This window comes from Ranitomeya imitator, chromosome 2 (genome assembly GCF_032444005.1).
Source record: "Ranitomeya imitator isolate aRanImi1 chromosome 2, aRanImi1.pri, whole genome shotgun sequence".
Taxonomy (NCBI): Eukaryota; Metazoa; Chordata; class Amphibia; order Anura; family Dendrobatidae; genus Ranitomeya; species Ranitomeya imitator.
Window position 1 is genome coordinate 329,996,507 of NC_091283.1, and position 25,369 is coordinate 330,021,875.

The 25,369-nt window shown below is 43.7% G+C and overlaps 1 protein-coding gene across 3 annotated transcripts; it reads left to right on the forward strand.

Annotated features, from left to right (window-relative positions):
* On the forward strand, positions 1-24,124 carry LOC138663572 (oocyte zinc finger protein XlCOF8.4-like). 3 transcript variants are annotated; one of them, XM_069749818.1, is made up of 8 exons: positions 1-111; positions 4,171-4,318; positions 4,448-4,627; positions 4,699-4,822; positions 4,906-5,003; positions 5,752-5,842; positions 22,639-22,710; positions 22,833-24,124. In XM_069749818.1, the coding sequence occupies exons 1-8, from the start codon at positions 41-43 to the stop codon at positions 23,714-23,716; spliced, it is 1,668 nt and encodes a 555-aa protein (XP_069605919.1). In that variant the 5' UTR covers positions 1-40; the 3' UTR covers positions 23,717-24,124. The 3 variants fall into 3 exon arrangements, with proteins under 3 accessions (XP_069605919.1, XP_069605917.1, XP_069605920.1); XM_069749816.1 differs by lacking the exon at positions 1-111 and having other exon boundaries at positions 3,626-4,318; XM_069749819.1 differs by lacking the exons at positions 1-111; positions 22,639-22,710 and having other exon boundaries at positions 3,626-4,318.
* The last annotated feature ends 1,245 nt before the right edge of the window (positions 24,125-25,369 follow it).

The window sequence follows — 25,369 nt, forward strand, 5'->3', positions numbered from 1 at the left end:
CAGCGGGTGGAGGTCGGTGCTGGAGGCTCCATTATTCTCTATGTGGAGTGTGGCTCTGCGGGTGGAGGTCGGTGCTGGAGGCTCCATTATTCTCTATGTGGAGTGCAGCAGGTAAAGACCCCATTATCCACAGGTGTCCCTTCTAATTGGGGGGAACTATCCCCTCTAATAATCCTCGGACAGTTCTGACAAACACTGAGAAGTGCCCCTTTATGGAGGTGACAGAAAGTTTGTTTAGTCACTTTAGCTTCATAGTATCAGCTCTAATCCAATGGGGAGAGAGCGATTTACCCTGAAGAGTCACAGATTGTGGGGTTGTTATAAAATGTTATATTTAGGGGGTTTTGTGTTGTCTCCTTATAGGAATCACAATGGTTTTGTTCCTTTTCCGCTGATAGATACAAATGACCCAACTATGAAAGACGGGAACCAAGGAAACCTGTATTAATCTCATAGTACGGGGCTCCTTTATTGGCCTCCACACTGTATAATGTTCCCACAGTATCGATATCCTCCGCACAATATGATAGTACAAGAAGCCCCACACAATCTGTTACCACCAAAACCACTAGGTAATAAATCCTCCCTTATCCCCATTCTTGATACCTTACAGTGCCACCTTCTTGGTTCCCCAGTACATCCATCCTCAATTTTATTTTATCTCTTGTTTCTTTCATGTAATACCTTATGTACTCGTGTATAAGCCGAGTTTTTCAGCACATTTTTTTTTGTGTGTGTGCTGAAAACGTCCCCTCAGCTTATACACGAATCGTGGTCCCAGAAAACCGGAGGGGGAGTGGCGGTCATCGGGTCACAGAGGCAGGAGTCGGTGGCTGTGGCTAAAGCCTGTGCCGCTGCTGTAGTGGCTCACAGTGCCAGCCGCAGCCGCCGGCTTCCAGCCATACATCGTACTCGCCTACCAGCGCGCCCTTGGTGCTGGCACTGCATCTCGTTCTGGCCTCCTACACCTGGAGCTCTTCCTGCAAGTGATCATGTGGGACCGCTCATTAAGGTCATGAATATGCACGCCTTTCCACTCCCATAGGTGAAGGCGCATATTCATTACCTAATGAGCAGGGCCACATGATCGCTCAGTACAGGAAGAGCTCCAGGCTCCGGTGGCCAGAACGATGAAGGGTGCCCAGGTAGTTGAGAATGATGTATTTGCTCTTTTGTCTTTTTTTTTTTTTTTTAAATTAAAAAGTCATGCATAGGGATAAGGAGCCATGCATACCAGGATCGGGATGAGGGGACAATATATACCTGGCTTATACTCGAGTCAATAAGCTTACCCAGTTTTTCGTGTCAAAAGTAAGTGCCTCAGGTTATACTCAAGTATATATGTTATATGGAATCCAAAGCAAAAATGCTAAAAAATAACCTATCCAGAAAAAAAACACTGTACATGGAGACATTAGCATTAGATAACTCCTGTCTTGTTCTTATAAACCATCTATATCGATAATTGTCTAAGGGGTACTTCTGTCTGTAACGGAAATCCCGCGTCGCTGATTGGTCGCGGCCGCCAGGCACAGTCCGGTCGAGAATTTGTCCCTTCCTACGTCCATCCAGTCAGTGCCCGGAACCCGCTCCATACTCCCCTCCATTCAGTGCTCACACAGGGTTAATGGCAGCGTTAACGGACCGCGTTATGCCGCGGGTAACGCACTCCGTTAACGCTGCTATTAACCCTGTGTGACCTACTTTTTACTATTGATGCTGCCTATCCAGCATCAATAATAAAAAGATCTAATGTTAAAAATAATAAAAAAACAAAAAACCTGCTATTCTCACCTTCAGTCGTCCGCCAATGCGCGTGCGGCTGCCGCCAGCTTCCGTTCCCATAGATGCAGTGTGAAATTACCCAGAAGACTTAGCGGTCTCGCGAGGGTGAGTATATAACTATTTTTTATTTTAATTATTTTTTTTAACATGATATGGTGCCTACACTGTTATGTACTGCGTGGCCATTGTTATGTACTGCGTGGCTGCTATACATACATACATAACATACATACATACATACATAGCCAAAAGTATTGACACCCCTGCTATTCTGTCAGATAATACTCATTTTCTTCCTGAAAAGATTGCAAACACAAATTATTTGGTATTATTATCTTCATTTAATTTGTCTTCAATGAAAAAACACAAAAAGAATTGTCCTAAAGCCAAATTGGATACAATTCCACACCAAACATAAAAAAGGGGGTGGACAAAAGTATTAGCACTGTTCGAACAATCATGTGATGCTTCTCTAATTTGTGTAATTAACAGCACCTGTAACTTACCTGTGGCACCTAACAGGTGTTGGCAATAACTAAATCACACTTGCATCCAGTTGACATGAATTAAAGTTGACTCAACCTGTGTCCTTGTGTGTACCACATTGAGCATGGAGAAAAGAAAGAAGACCAAAGAACTGTCTGAGGACTTGAGAAACCAAATTGTGAGGAAGCATGAGCAATCTCAAGGCTACAAGTCCATCTCCAAAGACCTGAATGTTCCTGTGTCTACCGTGTGCAGTGTCATCAAGAAGTTTAAAGCCCATGGCACTGTGGCTAACCTCCCTAGATGTGGACGGAAAAGAAAAATTGACGAGATTTCAACGCAAGATTGTGCGGATGTTGGATAAAGAACCTCTACTAACATCCAAACAAGTTCAAGCTTCCCTGCAGTCCGAGGGTACAACAGTGTCAACCCGTACTATCCTTCGGCGTCTGAATGAAAAGGGATTGTATGGTTGGAGACCCAGGAAGACCCCACTTCTTACCCCGAGACCTAAAAAAGCCAGGCTGGAGTTTGCCAGAACTTACCTGAAAAAGCCTAAAACGTTTTGGAAGAATGTTCTCTGGTCAGATGAGACAAAAGTAGAGCTTTTTTGGGCAAAGGCATCAACATAGAGTTTACAGGAGAAAAAAAAGAGGCATTCAAAGAAAAGAACACGGTCCCTACAGTCAAACATGGCGGAGGTTCCCTGATGTTTTGGGGTTGCTTTGCTGCCCCTGGCACTGGACTGCTTGACCGTGTGCATGGCATTATGAAGTCTGAAGACTACCAACAAATTTTGCAGCATAATGTAGGGCCCAGTGTGAGAAAGCTGGGTCTCCCTCAGAGGTAATGAGTCTTCCAGCAGGACAATGACCCAAAACACACTTCAAAAAGCACTAGAAAATGGTTTGAGAGAAACCACTGGAGACTTCTAAGGTGGCCAGCAATGAGTCCAGACCTTAATCCCATAGATCACCTGTGGAGAGATCTAAAAATAGCAGTTTGGAGAAGGCACCCTTCAAATATCAGGGACCTGGAGCAGTTTGCCAAAAGAAGAATGGTCTAAAATTCCAGCAGAGCATTGTAAGAAACTCATTGATGGTTACCGGAAGCGGTTGGTCGCAGTTATTATGGCTAAAGATTGTGCAACCAAGTATTAGGCTGAGGGTGCCAATACTTTTGTCTGGCCCATTTTTGGAGTTTTGTGTGAAATGATCAATGTTTTGCTTCATTCTCTTTTGTGTTTTTTCATTTAAGACAAATTAAATGAAGATAATACCAAATAATTTGTGTTTGCAATCATTTTCAGGAAGAAAATGAGTATTATCTGACAGAATTGCAGGGGTGTCAATACTTTTGGCCATGACTGTACATACATGCGTATTCTAGAATACCCGATGCGTTAGAATCGGGCCACCATCTAGTCTTTCATAAAAGCCTCAAACTTCTGTGTGTGAATATGACCTGAGATCTAACGTGGTAGAAGATTACAGTGCGGGGAAGACGGGAAACATTCATATAGACGGCCGGTGGTGATGGGGTCAGTGACGGACTCTGGCCAAATATGTTTCTAGAGCCGTAGTAGAAGATGAAGATGTCGTCCTCATCATTAAGTAGTTTATTCTCCTTTCGCGTGTAATGAATATCTCCTGCAGTATTGCTAATGCCGATTCCAATGTCGGTAAATGAGACGAGAATTAGCGTTATGGAAGATGAGTCTATGAGGAACGTATTCAGCTGCCGATTCCGAGGAAGAAACTGCCTGTTGTCTGTGGCCTAAAATATTTTATCTAGTTTTATTAGTAGATGTAAAGATATGTTTCCCTTATTATCTTCAGTAATTGTATTACTACACAGGATTTTTATGATGTTACATCGGCTCATCTTCTTCTCATTCAGGTCTCTACAATATCGGACCCTCTGTGATGATCTTGTATATAAGATAATTTTTCTGAATTACCCATCAAAGATGAATATGGACAGAGACAAGATGGCGGAGAGGATACTACACCTCACCCTAGAGATCCTCTTCCGGCTTACTGGAGAGGTGAGAGATTCCAATGATGTCACATTACATCATTCTTATCTATGGTAATAACAGATGGACAGAACTGGAGAGGTGAGGACTCTGGAAATGTCTATAGTGAGATTTATTAATATGTCTCTCCATTACCAGGATTACACAGTGGTGAAGAAGACCTCTAGTGAGCGCTGTCAGGACCCTGTGTCTGAGGGATGGGGAAGACCCCTGAGCCCAATCACGGGGCCTCCATCTCACCCCCTGATACATGAGGACATCAATGACCAGAAGATCCTAGAACTCACCTACAAGATGATTGAGCTGCTGACTGGAGAGGTGACACTGCTGGAACATTATACAGTAACAATATGAAGGGTTCGGGGCATGACTGTATCATTGTATGTCAGGTTCCTATAAGGTGTCAGGATGTCTCCATCTATTTCTCCATGGAGGAGTGGGAGTATTTAGAAGGACAAAAAGGTCAGTACAAGGACATCATGACGGAGGTTCCCCAGCCTATCATATCACCAGGTAATAGACCGGACTAAATACACACGGCCTATAATTATCTGTATGTAAAGAATGAATTCAGTCCCTGTATGTGTTTCCTCCAGATCTATCCAGTAAGAGGACAACACCAGAGAGATGTCCCCGTCCTCTTCTTCCACAGGACTGTAAACAAGAAGATCCCAATGTTGCTCAGGATCATCAGGTAGATGGAGAGAAGGTGTCATGAGTGACATCTGTGATAGAAATATATATGTCATGTAGATCTCACTTGCATGTATACTCCACTATAATTATATATACTCATATATCCACAGCTAATATATCTATATACTCAGCTAGTTTATAATCAGTTCGTTAAAATGGCTGACATAAACTGATATAAGCCAGACAGACTGTTCGGTGATTTCCACACAAAAAAAGCGGAACAACGCCAGATGTATTAAGTGATGATCAGATGTCTCAACTTTGTCCTAGATACAGAGAACTACATTTTAGTTGCTTAGTCAGCATTCATTTGTGCATTAATCACCATATTCCATATATATTAAGATAACCGAGGAGCTAGACAATATGGTAATTAACTAGCCACCCCTAACCACTCCTTTCTATATGCAATTATAAAACTATGTATGTACAATAAATCGTCAGTATTGATGGAATGTTATTGACACAATGGTGTGCAGTCTCATTCCTTGAGCGCTCAAAATACTCAGTCTTATTGGGAACGGCCGCAGCACACACAGGGATAGATTTATCCAAACCAAATTTCCATAACACATCTCCCCTATGATGTGTACACGGCTGTGAAGGTCTTGTGCTCAGTCTTGTTTTATCCACCAGTATTATATGTTTTATACTTGTGTAATGAGAACGGTGGAGATGGTAGGATTAGAGCTGATCATAAATGTGATTTCTCCATCTGTCTGTGACTTTTACCATATTTGTTTCAGGGTGAAGATCTGACCTATATTAATACTACAGAGACATATGTGAGGGGTGATGAGCGGTGTAAAGAGGAGATTCCTACATATGACTACCCAGGTGAGTAGTAACCACTAAATGCAGAGAAGTCACGATTCTTCTCAGTCACCAGCTATGGCTGCTTTATCGGTGGTGTAGTCTGGCCATATCACAATCATGTGATCACCATTTATTCAGTCACCATGACAGCACCACGAGAGAGAAGGAATCCGCCCTTCAGGGACAAGAAACCTACAGACATAAAAGGGCGGCACCTCTCTCCCGCATCAGTTGGTTTCCTGTCCCTGACAGGGGAACCTCTTCAGACAGGCCTTATGAAGAAGGTCAACGAAATGAAGATAACCCAGTCCTGGCAAGCCCATTCAGGTAGCAGGGGTCCCCTACCTCGGTCTGTCCAGGACACCGGAAGCACCACACGGCAGGGGAACTGCTGGTGTCGGTATCAGCAGAGAGGGGAAGCTTTTATCTAAATGCTTGCCTCTTAAGTGATCCGTCGTCGTCAGGTACCAGGTGAGTATATGGGGTCTTCTGCCGTGGCCGCACCCGGGAGTCCTCCCGGAATCTATCCGCGGCCTGGTGGTGATGTGCGAGCCGGGCGGTGCTGGCTTCCTCGACCGTGCTCACCGCTGTCGCGACCGGAAGGGGTGTTTCTGGATGATGCGGCTGGCGACGCGGCGGGGCATGCGCAGTGGGACCGCGCCGGCCGATGTCGCTATCGCATCCTCGCCGGATCCTGGTACCCTGCGATTATTTGGTGGGGGGGTAGGTTTGCGGATGGGCCTTCGGGGGGGCGGAGGTCTGTTTACGGTCGGTCCGGGGCGCGGCCCTGGGAGAGGCACTCCAACATTTAATCATGGTACCGGGCAGATCACCTGGAGCCTGCTGACCCCCATCAGGGGGCGGTACCTTGGGGGTATTTAATGAGGAGTCTGACTGCTGAGTGCTTCTGACTCATTGTAATGATGGAGTCTCTGGAGCAGGGAGCACCACTGCCTGACAAGCAGCAGATTCAGCCCAGTGAGGAGCCTTTAATTATATCCCAGCGGCGATCTAGTGGCAGTAGTCACGCTGGTGGAGGCAAGGATACCCAAAAATCGAGGCAGAGCAAGTCCTCAAGCTGTAAAACATCGCCGGCTAGGAAGGACCCCCCCCACTGATTATGGTACCAATCACTGCACGTTTGGGTAAATGATCTGCGTGAAAGTTCACTTAGTGATTTCCTGTTTCTCCTTATATTCCCTCTCTCCTTGTTAGGGGAGAAAATGTTCCGCCAAACATAGGGAGTGCACCGAATGTGGGGAACCACTCCCAGAAGGCCATGACAGAAAGCTATGTAAACCCTGCATACAATGCTTAATTGAGGAAGAAGCCCCTGACCTTACTTCCACTCTAAGGGATATGTTTAGGAAGTTAAAGGTTCTATTAAATCCATGTCCAAGAAAACGGATGTCAGGAGAAGCAAACATATTAGGTCCCCAATTTCGGATTTGGGGTCGGACTCGGGTGAACTGAGCTCTGATTCCTTTCAGTCATCCTCTTCATCTATAGAGACAGAGTCCGGTCACTCCTGCTTGCCGCTAGACAGAGTAAACCATCTTGTTAAAGCGGTAAACAACACAATGGGGATCGAGGAGACCCATACAGAATGCTCCATGCAGGACATTGTTTAAAGGCCTAGATCGAAAATCCCGTCCCGAAGGTCTTTTCCGGTGGTGGATAAGATAAATACATTGATTACGAAGGAGTGGAAAAAACCCGAAAGGAAAGGTTCACTTCCACCGGCATTTAAGAAGAGATAACCATTCGAGGAAGAAGCTTCATCCTCATGGGACAAGGCTCCAAAACTAAACACAGCAGTGGCCAAGGCATGTAAAAGGACCTCTCTTCCGTTTGAAGATCTAGGAAATCTAAAAGATCCACTAGATAGGAAAGCTGACGTTTTCCTGAAAGGGGCTTGGGAAACATCAGCAGGATCCCTAAGACCAGCGATTGCAGCCACTTGCAAGGCACGGTCATTGATGGTGTGGCTTTAGAGGATCAACTCAAGAATAAGGCTCCCAGGAATGAGATCCTATCCTCCCTACCTATAATCCAGGAGGCAGCAGCTTTTCTGTCAGACGCATTAGCAGATTCTGTTAAATTAGCCGCCAGATCTTCAGCCCTTTGTAACGCAGCCCGTAGAGCTCTATGGATTAAATGTTGGGCAGGAGATTTGCAAGCCAGATCAAAACTGTGTAGCATTCCATGTGAAGGGGCACATTTATTTGGACCAGTTCTTGATGAACTATTAGAAAAGGCGGGCGATAATAAGAAATGGTTCCCTTACCTAGGAAGACCCTCTTATTGACGGGATTAAAATAAAGGATGGTTTAGCCGCAGAAGGTCGAATAGAGAGAGACCCAGATATGATAATAATAGAAGGAAAGGTAGAGGATATATGTTTAATACAGAGTAAAGAGAAAAAAATGCAATCGCACAGCCGCTATACGCTAGACCCTTACTGCTCCAGGGGCAAAATAATGCAATCGCACAGCCGCTATACGCTAGACCCTTACTGCTCCAGGGGCAAAAAAATGCACTGTTTAAGCCTTTTGTCAGAAAACAAACTAAACAAAAAAACCGCTGAAAAGATTATACCTTGGTGCTGCTTAAGAAAAACAGATCCAATATGATACATAAGAAGAGACTGAAAGCGCACTCACCGGTATTTGAACAATCAAAGCAGTTTATTCACATGAGATCATGCGGTGCAGGGAGGGTATGTGAATACAAAGAGGATGACAGCTGTTTCGTGCTAGGTGAGCACTTCAACAGATCCAATGACGAGTGAAGAGAGAGAGGGCCTTTTAACTAAATAGTCTTCCAGTCCCTCCCATTATTCACTTCGTCATAATGAACAATTAGTCACTATCCGGAGGAAAAAAGGGGGAGTGAAACAGTGAAAAGTTAAAATACAATAAAAACATTGACGGGTGACGAAGAATATCATTTAGGAAGAAATATACTATAATATGATAACCAATACACAGGAATTTTTTACAAAAAAACAGACATGTCAACTTTATCGTTGAACCCTGTTGGTCCAGAAGCATTGGCTCTTAATATCCACTTTGCTTCATTACGCAGAAGCATACGATTTAAATTACCGCCATCCTGCGGTAGGGCAGTTTTCTCTATCCCCGCAAATCGAAGCAATTTTGCATCACCTCCATGTTGTTCATTCATGTGCTTTATCAAACGGGGGACCCCCTTGCCTGTGCGCAATGAATGGAGATGTTCTCTGAATCGAACAAACATTGTTTCCCGATATAGAAAAAACTACAAGGGCAATATAAAATATAAACCACAGGAGTTGTTCTACAAGAGATGAAATCACGTACTGTATGCATTATTGGGCCAATTTTTAAATTAGTTCCTGTTTGATGTTGATTACAATAATTACAATGCCCACAACGGAAATTTCCTTTGGGTGCAGTATTTCGGAGCCAATTATTATGAGATGAAGTTACCCGATTTCGAACTATTAAATCCCCTATATTTTTACTGCGGCGGCAGGCAAAAAGGGGACCCTTCTCTGTCATTTCCTTCAACGCTGGATCTTGGCAGAGAATTTGCCAATTTTTCCGAATTGCTGTTCTAATTTGTGCGTCCATAGGACCATATTTAAAGCAGAAAACAAATTTTCTATCATTCTTAGATGTTTTTTCTGTTATATTCTCTGTTTCTGCTCGTTCCAACGCTTGTCGGCTTATATGGATTGGCTTTTGCGACCCTTATTATGCGATACACCGGCATATATAAGGGACACTAAGCATTTTTTAAAAACTCTGCGAGGCTTTGACTGGCAAAAGGGATTTTCTTTAGCATCGATAGACGTGGAAAGCCTTTACACCCGCATCCCACAAGATGCGGGTGTGGAGGCGATCCAAGAAATCTTGAAAAGTACCCCTACGGACCCCAATACTATCTCATTCATTAAAAAAGGTTTGACTTTTGTCTTGAAAAATAACACTTTCCAATTCGATAATACCTGGTACAGACAGGTGGAGGGCACTGCCATGGGTACACCAGTCTCCTGTACCCTGGCTAACCTCTTCCTGTCTGTATTTGAAGAGAGGTATATATATTCTGAGAAAAATCCATATCTCAAGTACATAAAATTTTATGTGAGATTTGTGGACGACATGTTCGTGGTGTGGGACGGCGACCGGGCTTCATTCACACAGTTCGTGGAGCACCTGGCGCTTTCCAACACCATGAACATGCAGTTCACTCACCAGTTTGGAGGTACAGAATTAACATTTTTGGATGTGAGCCTAAAAGTAATTGGTGGTAATTTGCATACAGAGGTATATCGTAAACCTTCCTCTTGTAATTCCCTGCTGCATTTCAATAGTGCCCACCCAATGTACGTGAAGAAAGCATTGCCTTACAGCCAGTTCCTCCGAGTAAAAAGAATAAACAGTAATGATGCGAGTTTTCAAAGGCAATCCCAAGAATTATATGGAAGGTTCAGTAATAGGGGGTATCCCCAATCTGTCTTGAACTCAGCGTTGGAACGAGCAGAAACAGAGAATATAACAGAAAAAACATCTAAGAATGATAGAAAATTTGTTTTCTGCTTTAAATATGGTCCTATGGACGCACAAATTAGAACAGCAATTCGGAAAAATTGGCAAATTCTCTGCCAAGATCCAGCGTTGAAGGAAATGACAGAGAAGGGTCCCCTTTTTGCCTGCCGCCGCAGTAAAAATATAGGGGATTTAATAGTTCGAAATCGGGTAACTTCATCTCATAATAATTGGCTCCGAAATACTGCACCCAAAGGAAATTTCCGTTGTGGGCATTGTAATTATTGTAATCAACATCAAACAGGAACTAATTTAAAAATTGGCCCAATAATGCATACAGTACGTGATTTCATCTCTTGTAGAACAACTCCTGTGGTTTATATTTTATATTGCCCTTGTAGTTTTTTCTATATCGGGAAACAATGTTTGTTCGATTCAGAGAACATCTCCATTCATTGCGCACAGGCAAGGGGGTCCCCCGTTTGATAAAGCACATGAATGAACAACATGGAGGTGATGCAAAATTGCTTCGATTTGCGGGGATAGAGAAAACTGCCCTACCGCAGGATGGCGGTAATTTAAATCGTATGCTTCTGCGTAATGAAGCAAAGTGGATATTAAGAGCCAATGCTTCTGGACCAACAGGGTTCAACGATAAAGTTGACATGTCTGTTTTTTTGTAAAAAATTCCTGTGTATTGGTTATCATATTATAGTATATTTCTTCCTAAATGATATTCTTCGTCACCCGTCAATGTTTTTATTGTATTTTAACTTTTCACTGTTTCACTCCCCCTTTTTTCCTCCGGATAGTGACTAATTGTTCATTATGACGAAGTGAATAATGGGAGGGACTGGAAGACTATTTAGTTAAAAGGCCCTCTCTCTCTTCACTCGTCATTGGATCTGTTGAAGTGCTCACCTAGCACGAAACAGCTGTCATCCTCTTTGTATTCACATACCCTCCCTGCACCGCATGATCTCATGTGAATAAACCGCTTATATGTTTAATACCTCTCGGGACTATAAAAAAAAACCTCAATGACTGCCGGACCAGGTAGGGGGTAGGCTTTCAGCCTTCTATCCTGCCTGGTTAGAAACTTCAAACAGTCCATGGATTCTCAGCGTTATTGAAACTAGCCTAAATTTGAGTTCCAAAGGATTCCTCATGATACATTTACTTTAACATCCATCCGTTCTTCTGCAGAACAAATGGCACTAGAGTCGGGAAGTTCAGGAACTTCAGAAAAAAGGGGTTCTGATCAAAGTGCCCGCGGTACAAAGAGGAAAAGGGTTCTACTCCCCTCTCTTTCTTGTCAAAAAACCTGACGGATCTTTTCGTACCATCATTAATTTGAGAGGCCTGAATAAATTTTTGCTGGTCCCGTCCCATCTTTTAAAATGGAATCTGTAAAGACGGCAATAAAACTTTTCTTTAACAATTGCTTTATGGTTGTCCTAGATCTGAAAGACGCCTATTATCACGTCCCGATACACGTAGATCACCAACAGTTCCTTAGGGTGGCAGATTCACTACACGGCTCAGGACAGCACTTACAATATCATACACTACCCTTCGGAGTCGCGGTTGCACCCTGGGTGTTTACTAAAGTCATGGTAGAAGTTATGGCACACCTTCACGAACAGGACATATTAATAGTTCCCTACCTAGATGACTTATTGATTGTGGGACATTCAGAGTCACATTGCAAAAACCAATTGGAGAATGTGTGTTACACAAATTGGGATGGATTATTGATTTCAAAAAATCTCGTCTAGAACCTTTAAAAGTTCAGGAGTTTCTGGGTCTTACCATAGACTCCAGTCGGCAGGAGTGTCGTCTGCTGGATTCAAAAGTGGATGGTATCCAGGGACTAGCAACCAGAATGATTAATAATCCATCAGTCTCTGTAAGAGCTGCAATGTCACTATTGGGTTCACTCACATCGTGTATTCCGGCGGTTCTCTGGGGTCAATATCATACCAGAACACTACAGTGGGACCTTTTCAAAATTCCCGTCGCCTGAAAGCTCATCTTATCAGTAAATTTTCATTGTCCGTTGAATCTATTCAATCACTACATTGGTAGTCACACATACCAAATTTACGTAGGGGGGTTCCCTGGACAAATCATATAACTCGGATAATAACTACAGATGCTAGCCCCAGGGGATGGGGGGCACATATGGAAAGTATTTGGGTCCAGGGGCTGTCGTCTCAATCCGAACAGAGTTTGTCATCCAATCTAAAGGAGTTATTAGCGGTAGAACACACTTTAAGTAGTTTTCTTATACCTCTACAGGGTCGGCACGTCAGACTTTTTTCCGACAACCAGGTAACCGTAGCCTACATTAACCATCAAGGAGGTACTCGTTCCGGTTCATTAATGGAGGTCGCGGATCGTATTTTTCAGATGGTTGAAAATCATCTACTATCACTCAAGGCTCTTCACTTAAAAGGGAAGTCCAATATTATGGTGTTAGGGGTCGAGTTCCCGCTTCTGCTGTGGTCTCCCATTCTTCTCCTGCCGCAGGTAAACCTGCTCAGCTGAGACGACGGTCCTTGCGTCTGGCTCAGTCTCACTCTGTGCTTAGGCTTGCTGTTGCTTCTCCAGCTTTTGCCATTAAAGCCAGGGCTGGGCAGCAGCGAGTGGACGCTTTTGAGACTAAGTCCTGCTTTTTCCCTTCTGAGCATGCCCAGGGTGAGATCTCCCGTTGGAGATCGAGGGTCAAATGCTCAGATGCTGCAGTGGTTCCCATTGGTCCTCCTGGCAGGTCCTGAAAGTACTGCAGCTATATAAGCTTCGCATGACCGCACGGCCATGCGCTAGTGTACAATTGTATATGTGTGTTTGTTGTGAGTGCAAGTCGTTCATTAAATACCCCTACCCTATTGTATGACTGTTCGCGTATGGTGTATGGCTGCTATCTAGCGCCCGACTAACCACTCAACGTGTCACACACGTATCAGCGTCTATTGCTGTGACCGCCAGTGCGGCGCCACGCGCCAGTAGTGCACCTCCTGACCCACGTCTGGGTTCTTAGTGGTGTCTGCCAGCACGGCACAGTTCGCACTTCGGTGCTCTAATTATTACTGTTACCTAACACACCCAGTTGCGGTGTTGAGTGCTAGTAGTCTGATCGGACTTCAATCCTGAGTCTTGGGGTTGAGTTCGCTGACTCCTTGCTTGCACTCCTAGGTGCGGTATTGCGGACCAGTGGCTTAACTGGGTTCGCTTCCACCGCCATATTACGCTGCCATTTACTGGCAGCAGGTTTTCACCTGCACGGTGGACCCTGGACTGCGAACGCATCTATTAATATTACATCTTATTCTTGGTGCGTTCCGCCAGTCCTAACACATGGCCGACTATCTAAGCCGCAACCAAGTCAGATAGGGAGAATGGACACTAAACTCATCCATCTTCAATCAGATCATACAATTGTGGGGTTGTCCAGACATAGATCTCTTTGCCAACCGAGGAAACAGAAAGCTACATCGATTCTGCTCCTTAAACCCCAGAGACAATCCGTATGCAGCAGACTCTCTTCTAAGCCCATGGCACTTCAATCTCACCTATGCGTTTCCCCCTCTGAACTTAATCCCAATAGTTCTGAGGAAAATACGGGAAGACGGAGCCCAAATAATCCTGATAGTCCCGTTCTGGCCTAGAAGGTCCATTTCTCAGCCATGGATTCTTCAAGAAATATCAAATCCCCTCTCCCAGGGCCCAATCCTCCATCCACGCGTGGCCAATTTACATCTAGCGGCGTGGAATTTGAAAGGTCGTTACTAAGGGGGAGGGGTTTTTAGCGAAACCTGGTAAATACATTACTCAAAAGTAGGAAAATCTCTACAACAAACTTTTGCCTTAGGATTTAGAGAAAATTCTTATCAGTTTCAGAAACACGGATTGATCAGGAACCCTGTATTAACCAAATTTTAGAATTCCTGCAAAAAGGGTTCGATATGGGCCTAGCCACAAGTATGCTTAGGGTTCAAGTTTTGGCTCTAGGTGCACTATACAATAGAAATTTGGCCAGCAATCATTGGATAGTCAGATTCTTCAAGGCAGTTACGAGATCTAGACCAATCATTAAACAAAAAGTAGTTCCATGGGACCTAAATCTTGTCTCCAGAATCCGACCTTTTCTCACCTTTGAAACTGCTAAGACTCTTACTGTCGCTCTTATTCATTCTCGTCTGGACTACTGCAACTCTCTTCTGATCGGTCTCCCTCTTTCCAAACTTTCTTTTCTCCAATCCATCTTAAATGCGGCAGCCAGGGTCATATTTCTGTCCAGCCGCTTCACTGATGCCTCCATCTTGTGCCAATCATTACACTGGCTACCCATTCGCTACAGGGTCTAGTATAAATTCATCTCTCTCACCCACAAAGCTCTCCACAGTTCTGCACCGCCTTATATCTCCTCTCTCATCTCCGTCTATCGCCCTACACGTGCCCTCTGTTCTACAAATGACCTAAGACTAACATCCCCCGTAATCCGAACCTCGCACCTCCATCTCCAAGACTTCTCTCGTGCTGCGCCAGCTCTCTGGAATGCACGTCCCCAGACGATCAAACTGATACCTAGCCCCGATCTATTCAAGCGCGCTTTAAAAACCCTACCAAATCAACTACTCAGTAAACTAACTTTGTGCTGTTCCCTCCTTCCAAATATTATCTGCATGTGAATCTGCACCCTACTATTCATCTGTCTCCACACCCTCCATGCATATGATAACTGCACTTGATACTTGACTATTGCACTTAAACACATGGGCTGTTGACCGGATCATGCAGCTTTATATGAAAATCCCTATTTATTATAATTGCCAGACCTGAAATAACAAGCACTTTTCACCTATTGTGTCCCCCCATTTCCTTGTAGATTGTAAGCTTGCGAGCAGGGACCTCACCCCTAATGTCACTGTTTAAATTGTCTTAACTTGTACTGAATTTATTGTCTGTACATGTCCCCGCTAAATTGTAAAGTGCTTCGGAATTTGTTGGCGCTATATAAATAAAAATTATTATTATTGTTCTCTTAGCTTTAACGCAAGCTCTATTTGAGCCTATTGATGATTCCCCGATTAAAATTCTATCCCTGAAAACAGCTCTCTTAGTTGCGCTTACCTCCGCAAGAAGGATTAGTGATATACAAGCTTTGTCCAGACAGCCTCCGTACATGCAGTTTATTTTTATCTTCCAAAGGTAGTCTCAAAATTTCATAGGTTACAAGAGGTTGTCCTTCCCTCATTTTGTACCTACCAACTAATCCCACATCATTATGTGAGAGAAGAGATCCCAAATCATTATTAAAACCAATGTTTATTAATAAATATTAAAAATAACATGATAAAAAAGCAAACAATACCGTAGGGGACACCACCATTCACAGATATCTATACCTATACACACAATGTGATATATAGTAAATATTAGCAAGTAACTCCTCAAAGAAACAAATCAATCTGGACACTATTCCAAGCGGTAATGTCCTCAAGAAGGTAGTTTTTCATCACAGTCATATAATAGTCAGCATATACAGCCCAAACAATACATTACTAACCTATAAAAAGGTAATCAATCTGCACAATGGCCTCTGTTTACATAGGCAAAAAATGCTGATGAAGGTATGCGACCCGAAACAACCCCCTAGAGTGGACCAGTGTGGAAGCCAAATATCATACAATGCAGTGAAAGGGTATGTTACCTTGTACTTATGGTGTCCCCTCACCCCGACGCACGTTTCGCCTCCTGCTTCTTTCTGCTTTACACCTGTAAAAACAGATGTATCTTGAGAAAGGCAGATTTGCGCCGAAATGTTGATGATTTAAACACATCTGTATTCATATGGGTCTATTATCCAAAATTGTGGATTTTCTTGTTTCAGCACAACAAAACGTTAGATAAATTTCTACCATTTTGATCTATTGACTTTTTACTCCAGAGCATCCCATTCAACAGTGAGCACCCCGTTTCTTGACTGTAAATGCCAAATACATTAATTCTAAATGTGGTTTGAGCACACTGTAAGACTCAGAAGTGAGGGGGATATTTGACTTTGGGAGAGCGCATTTTGCTGGATTGGTTTATGGAAGCCATGTTGCTTTTCAAGAGCCTTTGAGCCACTAACAATGTAGAAACCTCTGTTTTTCCTTTGACAGATGATGGACCTGAGTGGGGACTTGTTTTTGTAAGATGAATAGAACTTTTTATTGGATATATATATATATATATATATATATATATATATATATATATATATATATATACAGTGGGGCAAAAAAGTATTTAGTCAGTCAGCAATAGTGCAAGTTCCACCACTTAAAAAGATGAGAGGCGTCTGTAATTTACATCATAGGTAGACCTCAACTATGGGAGACAAACTGAGAAAAAAAAATCCAGAAAATCACATTGTCTGTTTTTTTAACAATTTATTTGCATATTATGGTGGAAAATAAGTATTTGGTCAGAAACAAAATTTCATCTCAATACTTTGTAATATATCCTTTGTTGGCAATGACAGAGGTCAAACGTTTTCTGTAAGTCTTCACAAGGTTGCCACACACTGTTGTTGGTATGTTGGCCCATTCCTACATGCAGATCTCCTCTAGAGCAGTGATGTTTTTGGCTTTTCGCTTGGCAACACGGACTTTCAACTCCCTCCAAAGGTTTTCTATAGGGTTGAGATCTGGAGACTGGCTAGGCCACTCCAGGACCTTGAAATGCTTCTTACTAAGCCACTCCTTCGTTGCCCTGGCGGTGTGCTTTGGATCATTGTCATGTTGAAAGACCCAGCCACGTTTCATCTTCAATGCCCTTGCTGATGGAAGGAGGTTTGCACTCAAAATCTCACGATACAATGCCCCATTCATTCTTTCATGTACCCGGATCAGTCGTCCTGGCCCCTTTGCAGAGAAACAGCCCCAAAGCATGATGTTTCCACCACCATGCTTTACAGTAGGTATGGTGTTTGATGGATGCAACTCAGTATTCTTTTTCCTCCAAACACGACAAGTTGTGTTTCTACCAAACAGTTCCAGTTTGGTTTCATCAGACCATAGGACATTCTCCCAAAACTCCTCTGGATCATCCAAATGCTCTCTAGCAAACTTCAGACGGGCCCGGACATGTACTGGCTTAAGCAGTGGGACACGTCTGGCACTGCAGGATCTGAGTCCATGGTGGCGTAGTGTGTTACTTATGGTAGGCCTTGTTACATTGGTCCAGGCTCTCTGCAGTTCATTCACTAGGTCCCCCCGCGTGGTTCTGGGATTTTTGCTCACCGTTCTTGTGATCATTCTGACCCCACGGGGTGGGATTTTGCGTGGAGCCCCAGATCGAGGGAGATTATCAGTGGTCTTGTACGTCTTCCATTTTCTAATTATTGCTCCCACTGTTGATTTCTTCACTCCAAGCTGGTTGGCTATTGCAGATTCAGTCTTCCCAGCCTGGTGCAGGGCTACAATTTTGTTTCTGGTGTCCTTTGACAGCTCTTTGGTCTTCACCATAGTGGAGTTTGGAGTCAGACTGTTTGAGGGTGTGCACAGGTGTCTTTTTATACTGATAACAAGTTTAAACAGGTGCCATTACTACAGGTAATGAGTGGAGGAAAGAGGAGACTCTTAAAGAAGACGTTACAGGTCTGTGAGAGCCAGAAATCTTGATTGTTTGTTTCTGACCAAATACTTATTTTCCACCATAATATGCAAATAAATTGTTAAAAAAACAGACAATGTGATTTTCTGGATTTTTTTTTCTCAGTTTGTCTCCCATAGTTGAGGTCTACCTATGATGTAAATTACAGACGCCTCTCATCTTTTTAAGTGGTGGAACTTGCACTATTGCTGACTGACTAAATACTTTTTTGCCCCACTGTGTGTGTGTATATATATATATATATATATATATATATATATATATATATATATATATATATATATATATTATAATATATATTTTTTTTTAGTTTTGTTTCTACAAACGTTGCTTGGTGGCTTTTTATTCCATATTTGGGAGGCAGAATGAACAAACAGTTGAACACCACGCTCTACTGGTTCATCCTATGAGGTTTTCTATTAGACTGAGAACTGTCATTTTCTTGGTGAATAATTCAAATTTCTCTTTCCCCCATGATGGCACCATGAAGAGAGAGGGATCCGCCCTCAGGGACAGGAAACCTACAGGTGGAAAAGGCGGTACCTCTCTCCCACATCAGTTCAGTTTCCTGTCCCTGATGGGGAACCTACAGCATACCTGATTGACTAGTCGTCGTGGGAGGCCGGGGGCGCCATCTGACCAATCTAGGCAGCGGGGAGCCCTGCCTCAGGCATGATGGTCTTCTTCTCTCCCCGAAGCGCCACGGTTCCGGGGTCGGAGGGCCGTGTGCGAGGGGGAGAGGCAGTGAAGCAGGATCCCATCTGCCTCTCTCTGTGGATTCCTACAGCCGGTAGAAGGTGGCGGCGGTCACCTGGTGTTACATCGCCGGTCCACCTGTGACCCAGGAGAGGATGGTGGTGGCGGCTGCCTGCAGGGAAGCGCTGCTACTAGTTGGGGCATCGGCGGCTGCTTCTGACGCTGCCTCCTGGAGGCCGCACGCTGCAGAAGTGAGGCGCGTGCGCTGGCCACAGGGCATCTCTGGGAAATCCAGAGTGCGCATCCGATGCTCGGTTTCACTATGGGTGACCAGGAGCAACTGGTAGAGCAAACCCTGCAGTCCCCTCCAAATAAGCATCGGCAGCAACAGCACCACCACCCGCAGCGGTGACCGCAACAAGGAGATGTCTCTTCTCAGCGTCGCAGTTCGGGATGCCAGCGCAGCAGAGGCCCCGGTGGATCCGAAATGCCATCAGCGGTTCGAGTTGTGTCATCACCTTCGTGAAAGTTCATCTTCTAAATAGGGTTTGTTGTGTCTTCTTAGGGAAAGAAATGCGCAACAAAATCCAAGCACAGAGTATGCGCAATCTGCTCTTTACAGCTGCCCACTGCGTGGGTGAAAATGCTCTGTGCTACATATATAGAACATACAATATGTGAAGAGTCCCCGAGATTCGCATCTGACTTAAAAGAACTGATCAAAAACCAGGTGGAAGATGCAATTAAAGGTATTAAAAGTTAAAAAAAAAAGCGCAAATCCAGACATAGATCCCCGGAATCGAGTACCAGTGAGGAAGATAGCGACTGTTCCAGTAGCTCACTCTCTTCACCCTCATCTTCTTCGTCCTCGTAGGGGGGTTGCAATTGCTTCCCTTTTGAAGAAACTGATGCCTTAGTAAAAGCTGTTAGAACAACAATGGGGCTGGTAGAGTCCCGGCCCAAAAGAACGGCGCAGGACTTTATGTTTAGCGGACTAGAGCAGAGGAAACGAAGAGCGTTCCTTTTAAATGATAAAATACAATCTTTAATAAAAAAGGAGTGGAAAAGTTCAGACAAAGTCCTCCTGATTCCAAAGAGAAAATACCCCTTTGACGACCCTGTTTGTTCTTTCTGGTGAAAAGGCTCCAAAAAATTTGCCTTGCCTTTTGAGGACATGGGGACCCTGAAAGACCCCCTGGACAAAAAGGCTGAAATATTCTTGAAAGGCGCTTGGGAGGCTGCAGGGGAGGGGATTAAAACCAGTCATAGCTGCCACATGCACCGCCAGAATCCTATTGGTGTGGTTAGACCACTTAGTCACAACTAAAAGCTAAATCCCCGAGAGAATCAGTTTTGGACTCGGTCTCAATAATGAAAGAGCAGCTGCGTTCCTATCAGACGCCTCTATAGACTCAGTTAGGTTAGCGGCAAGGGTCGCTTCCATTTCAAACATGGCAAGAAGGGCTTTATGGCTCAAATGCTGGCCCGATCTACAAACAAAAGCCAAACTATGCTCCATTCCCTGCGAAGGAGAATTCTTATTTGGGCCAACCCTAGACGACATTCTTGATAAAGCAGGGGATAAGAAAAAAGCTATCCTGGGGTTTCCCAACCAGTTCTATAGACGGCCCTTTCGGAGTAGGAGATTCATACGTAGAAAGCCCCCTAATGGTCAAAAGGAGTGATGGGAGGATAAAAGATTTTGAGGGAATAGGTTCATGTTCAACAAACCCAAAAACAAAAAACCACCCCAATGAAGGTGGGCCCCAGGTGGGAGGGAGATTGGCCTACTTTCTTCCAGCCTGGGAAAAAATATCGGGGAGCGCATGGATCTTAAATATAATAAGAACAGGTCTAAATCTGAAGTTCCATACTATCGCATCCCGTCACTTTGTCATAACCCCTCAAAGGAAGGTAGAAGCCGAGCAACTAGGCCTCCAAAAAGAAATACAGAATCTATTAGCAAAAAATTTCCTGCAAGAATTCCCAGACTAGGAGAAAGGCATGGGATTTTACTCCCCTCTATTTTTTTTGGATAAAACTGGATGGAACTTACAGGACAATAATAAATTTGAAAAAACTAAACAAATATCTAGTGACTCAACAATTCAATATGGAGACAATAAAGACATGTTTGACCGCTTTATCCGTCTTGTTTCATGACTCATCGATTTTAAAAGACGCATATTACCATGTGCCAATCCACTTAGATCATCAGAAATTCCTCAGGGTGGCAGTAATGATGCTAGGGGAGTTAAAACATTAGCAATTCAGAGCCCTCCCCTTTGGCCTAGCCAGGGCCCTGAGGGTGTTTACGAAACTAATGGCGGAGGTCATGGCTCACATAAGAGAGCAAAATATTCTGATAGGTCCATATCTGGATGACCTCCTGGTGGTTGGCGAATCCTCGCACCATTGCAGTCCACAGCTGGACAAAGCGACAAACCTAGAATGGCTGTTAAACCTAGCAAAGTCCAGGATCATTCCAACTCAAATGCAGCAGTACCTAGGAATAATGATAGACTCAAAGAGGCAAGAATGCCGTCTCCAGAGGGGAAAATTTCAAACATGGTGCAGCTGGTAGCACAACTGAGGGAATTCCCGGTCATCACCTTGCACAAAGCAATGTCCATACTAGGATCAATGACAGCCTGTATTCCAGTGGTCCGATGGGCCCAAAGTCATACTAGAGGCAGAGTCTCGTTTAAAGGGAGATTTAGAAAAGCACTTAAAAAATCTCATCAAAAACAATACGTTCCCTAGCTTGGTGGGTGAATCCAGACAACCTAGTCAGGGGTGTCCCATGGGTGTTGCCAATATCTACAACACTAACCTTAGACGCAAGCCTGTGGGCTGGGGGTGGATCTTGACAAATTGCTCAAGGTCCTTGGTCAGAAGAGCAGAAAATTGGTTCTTCAAACAGGATATTTCACCGCCAGGAGTTCTTTCATATCAGCCACTTTCTGGACTCTCTTCAATCCCATCATGTAAGGGTGTTCTCAGACAACAGGGTGGTGGTGGCATATTTGAATCACCACGGGGGCACCAGGTCTTGAGCATTGATGGACGTAACAAAATCCATCCTGCTGTTAGCAGAGACCAATCTAGCTTCATTATCAGCTCTTCACATCAAAGGCACGAAAAATCAGGCCACAGATTTTTTTAAGTCGAACATAGCTGAGGAAGGGGGAGTGGGAACAAAACCAGGATTCAACTACATAGTAGAGCTTTGGGGTTTCACACACACACATTAGTTGTTAAGAAGTGCCTGACCCATATCTGTCAGCCAGGAGGGACTGTAGGGAGGGATAAGTCTCTTTTTGTTTGCTTTCAGGGTCCAAATAAAGGACATAAAGCCTCAAAGGCCACACTGGTGAGATGGATAAGAGATGCTATCATCCTTTCGTATTCCTCGTGTAATGAAGACATTCCAGAGGGGGTCAGAGCTCATTCGACCAGATCAGTGGCGACCTCATGGGCAGAGAGAGCCGGAGCCTCAATTGAGCAGATATGTAGAGCAGCTACTTGGTCTTCTCCCTCTACTTTCTTTAATCATTACCGACTAGATCTGACCTCTTCTTCAGACCTCACCTTTTGCAGAAGGGTTCTGGAGGCAGTGGTCCCCCCCAAATGTACATTCTATGAAATTCTCTCCATGGTACCGTCATTGGGGGAAAGAGAAAATCGTAGTTACTTATCGATAACGGTATTTCTCTTATCCCATGACGGCACCCGTACATTCCCTCCCTTCACGTGTGGGTGTGCACACTAGGATTACTTATTAATGTTTAGTCACGCGGTGCCTCTAATAAGTCTAAATTAAAATATTTGTTTGGTTTAACAATTTAAGTTCAGCTGAAGTTCTGTTTAATGCTCTGTAAACCAACTGATGTGAGAGAAAGGTACCGCCTTTTTTACCTGTAGGCTTCCTGTCACTGAGGGCGGATCCCTCTCTCTCCGTGGTGCCGTCATGGGATCAGAGAAATACAGTTATCGGTAAGTAACTACGATTGTTTTTACATAACTTGCCATTTTTATTCACAGTTTAAATAGAAATGTTCAAAAATATTAAGTTTGAGGATATTTAATTGAAAAATAATTGGTTTTATTTTTGGCAGATGACTGTACCAGGAGATCAGAGGGACAGCTGACATCTTCTTCAATTTTTAAATCAGATAATCTTGAGATCCCACACGATGCAATTGAAGTGAATGCAATTACTCCAGATATACCATCATCCCTTCACAGCATCTGTCTGTCATCTGATCCTTTGAAACAGGTCCTGTCTTCTGATTCATTACCGACTACTAAGGAAAATCAAATTAGTAAAATAAGCATTAAAAAACGAACTGCTCCTAAATCAAAGAAGCCATTTTCACCTTCAGAATATGGAAATAGCTTTCCCCTTGAAAAGACTTTTCTTAAACATCAAACAATTCACACAGCTGAGAACAGATTTTCTTGTTCCAAGTGTGGGAAATGTTTTAAACAGAAATCAGATTTGAGTAAGCACCAGAGTATTCACACAGGGGAGAAGCCTTTTTCCTGTTCAGAATGTGGGAAATGTTTTAACCGTAAAACGTATCTGGCTAGCCACCAGAGAACTCACATAGGGCCGAAGCCTTTTTCCTGTTCAGAATGTGGGAAATGTTTTATCCAGAAAGCTCATCTTGATTACCACCAGAGAACTCACACAGGGGAGAAGCCTTTTTCCTGTTCAGAATGTGGGAAATGTTTTAGCCATAAATCAGATTTGCGTAAGCACCATCGAACCCACACAGGGGAGAAGCCTTTTTCCTGTTCAGAATGTGGGAAATGTTTTAACCAGAAAGCTCATCTTCATTACCACCAGAGAACTCACACAGGGGAGAAGCCTTTTTCCTGTTCAGAATGTGGGAAATGTTTTAACCAGAAATCAGATTTGCGTAAGCACCAGAGAATTCACACAGGGCAGAAGCCTTTTTCCTGTTCCGAATGTGGGAAATGTTTTAACGAGAAATGAGATTTTGTTATATACCACAGAACTCACACAGGGGAGAAGCCTTTTTCCTGTTCAGAATGTGGAAAGAGGCCTGACCCCCCCTCCATTTAAAGACATTATGGATAAAATCCATTTCCATAAATCATATGAGAACAAATTGGCCTTGGTTAATAACAATTTTGACAGATACGCAAGAAAGTGGTCTAGATGGACGCAACTGTTCCCTCAAGTTTAATAATGTCTGGTTTATATTTTCCCAATGTTAAGCCTTTATTACCTGTTAAAAATTTTGCAATTTATACAAGGACTTGAAGGTCCTTATGTTTTCTTTCTCCCTCTCTCGTATCCCACCCCTACCTCTCCTTCCCATCCTTGTCTTCCCTTCCCAGTTAAAACTTTAAAATCCCAATAAAACGTTTGGAAAAAGAATGTGGGAAATGTTTTAACCATAAATCAGATTTGCTTAAATGCCAGAGAATTCACTCTGGGGAGAAGCTTTTTTCATGTTCTTAATGTGGGAAATCTTTTAAACTGAAAAGGTATTTTCTTAAATGGGTTGTTATCATGTTTGGCCTTGTTAAAATATAAAAAAAAATCATATTCACCCTCCATGTCAGTGCTGTTCCAGCGGTATCAGCAATCATGTTCCTGGGGCTCTATTAGGTTGCTACATAGCATGAGCCCTGTGCCCAATCAGCCCCAGCTTCACTGTCCCTGCCCTGAGATGTATAGAACATCAACTGGAAGCCAGGGCTGCGACTTCTCTTTGACTTCCTCTTATTGTTCGATTTTTGTCTGAAGGTGAGAACAGTGAAGCCAGCGCTAATTGGACACAGGGCTCGTGTGACATAATAACCTGAGCCCCCAAAACGCAAGTGCTGACACTGCTGGATCTGCACCAGCATGGGAGGTTTATACAAGTTTTTTTATTTTAACAGGACCAAACATGAGGAATTAGAAGTCAAAATCACACAGAGGAGAAAACATTATCATACCTAGAGTGTGATATATGAATTACTGGAAAAATCGTATTTTGTTGACCATCAAAAATAACTCTGAGAAACCATATACGTTATTGAAAAATTCTACAAAAACTTAGAACAGCCAGACGTATTATTGATTGAGAAAGGTAAATTACTTTAGAACTTGCCATATTACTTGGACTATAAGACACACTTTTCCTTTACGTCCCTCCAGACAGCACCACAGATGTAGTCCTTCCTTGACCTGTAGCGGGACAGGATTGCAGAGAGGTTAAAAGGCCCCTCCCTTCTCCACCCACCAGTGTTTTCCCTACAAGGGATGTTTTTATGAGAGGTTGCTCCTAGAGTGAAGATAGTCCGTACAACGTCCACAGGCTAAAGGGGATCTCGGCCTTCCTTTCCCCTGTCAAGCAGTGGCTCACACCTTTCTGAATATGAGGTCCCTCAGCCATCAGTTGCTGTACCAGTATGGACTTGGGGGGGGGGGGGGGGATCGTAGGGTCTCATCCTTCCCTTCCCCCTGTCAAGCGGCCCATGGCTGACACATCTCTGAGAGAAGTCCCTCAGCCAACAGCCAGCCTGTGCATCATTGGCAGTAATGCAGCATTCCTGATGTGACACAGCTTCCCTCCATGGTAGGCTCTCAGCATTACCTGCTTCCCCTGTTTTTCTAGCGGGTGTGGAGCCAGCA

Coding starts and splice junctions, on each gene's coding strand:
- LOC138663572 (XM_069749816.1), top strand. CDS start 4,088: ATGTTTCCCTTATTATCTTCAGTAATTGTATTACTACACAGGATTTTT. Junction 4,628..4,698: donor TTGAGCTGCTGACTGGAGAG/GTGACACTGCTG, acceptor ATTGTATGTCAG/GTTCCTATAAGGTGTCAGGA. Junction 22,711..22,832: donor TCAGAGAAATACAGTTATCG/GTAAGTAACTAC, acceptor TATTTTTGGCAG/ATGACTGTACCAGGAGATCA.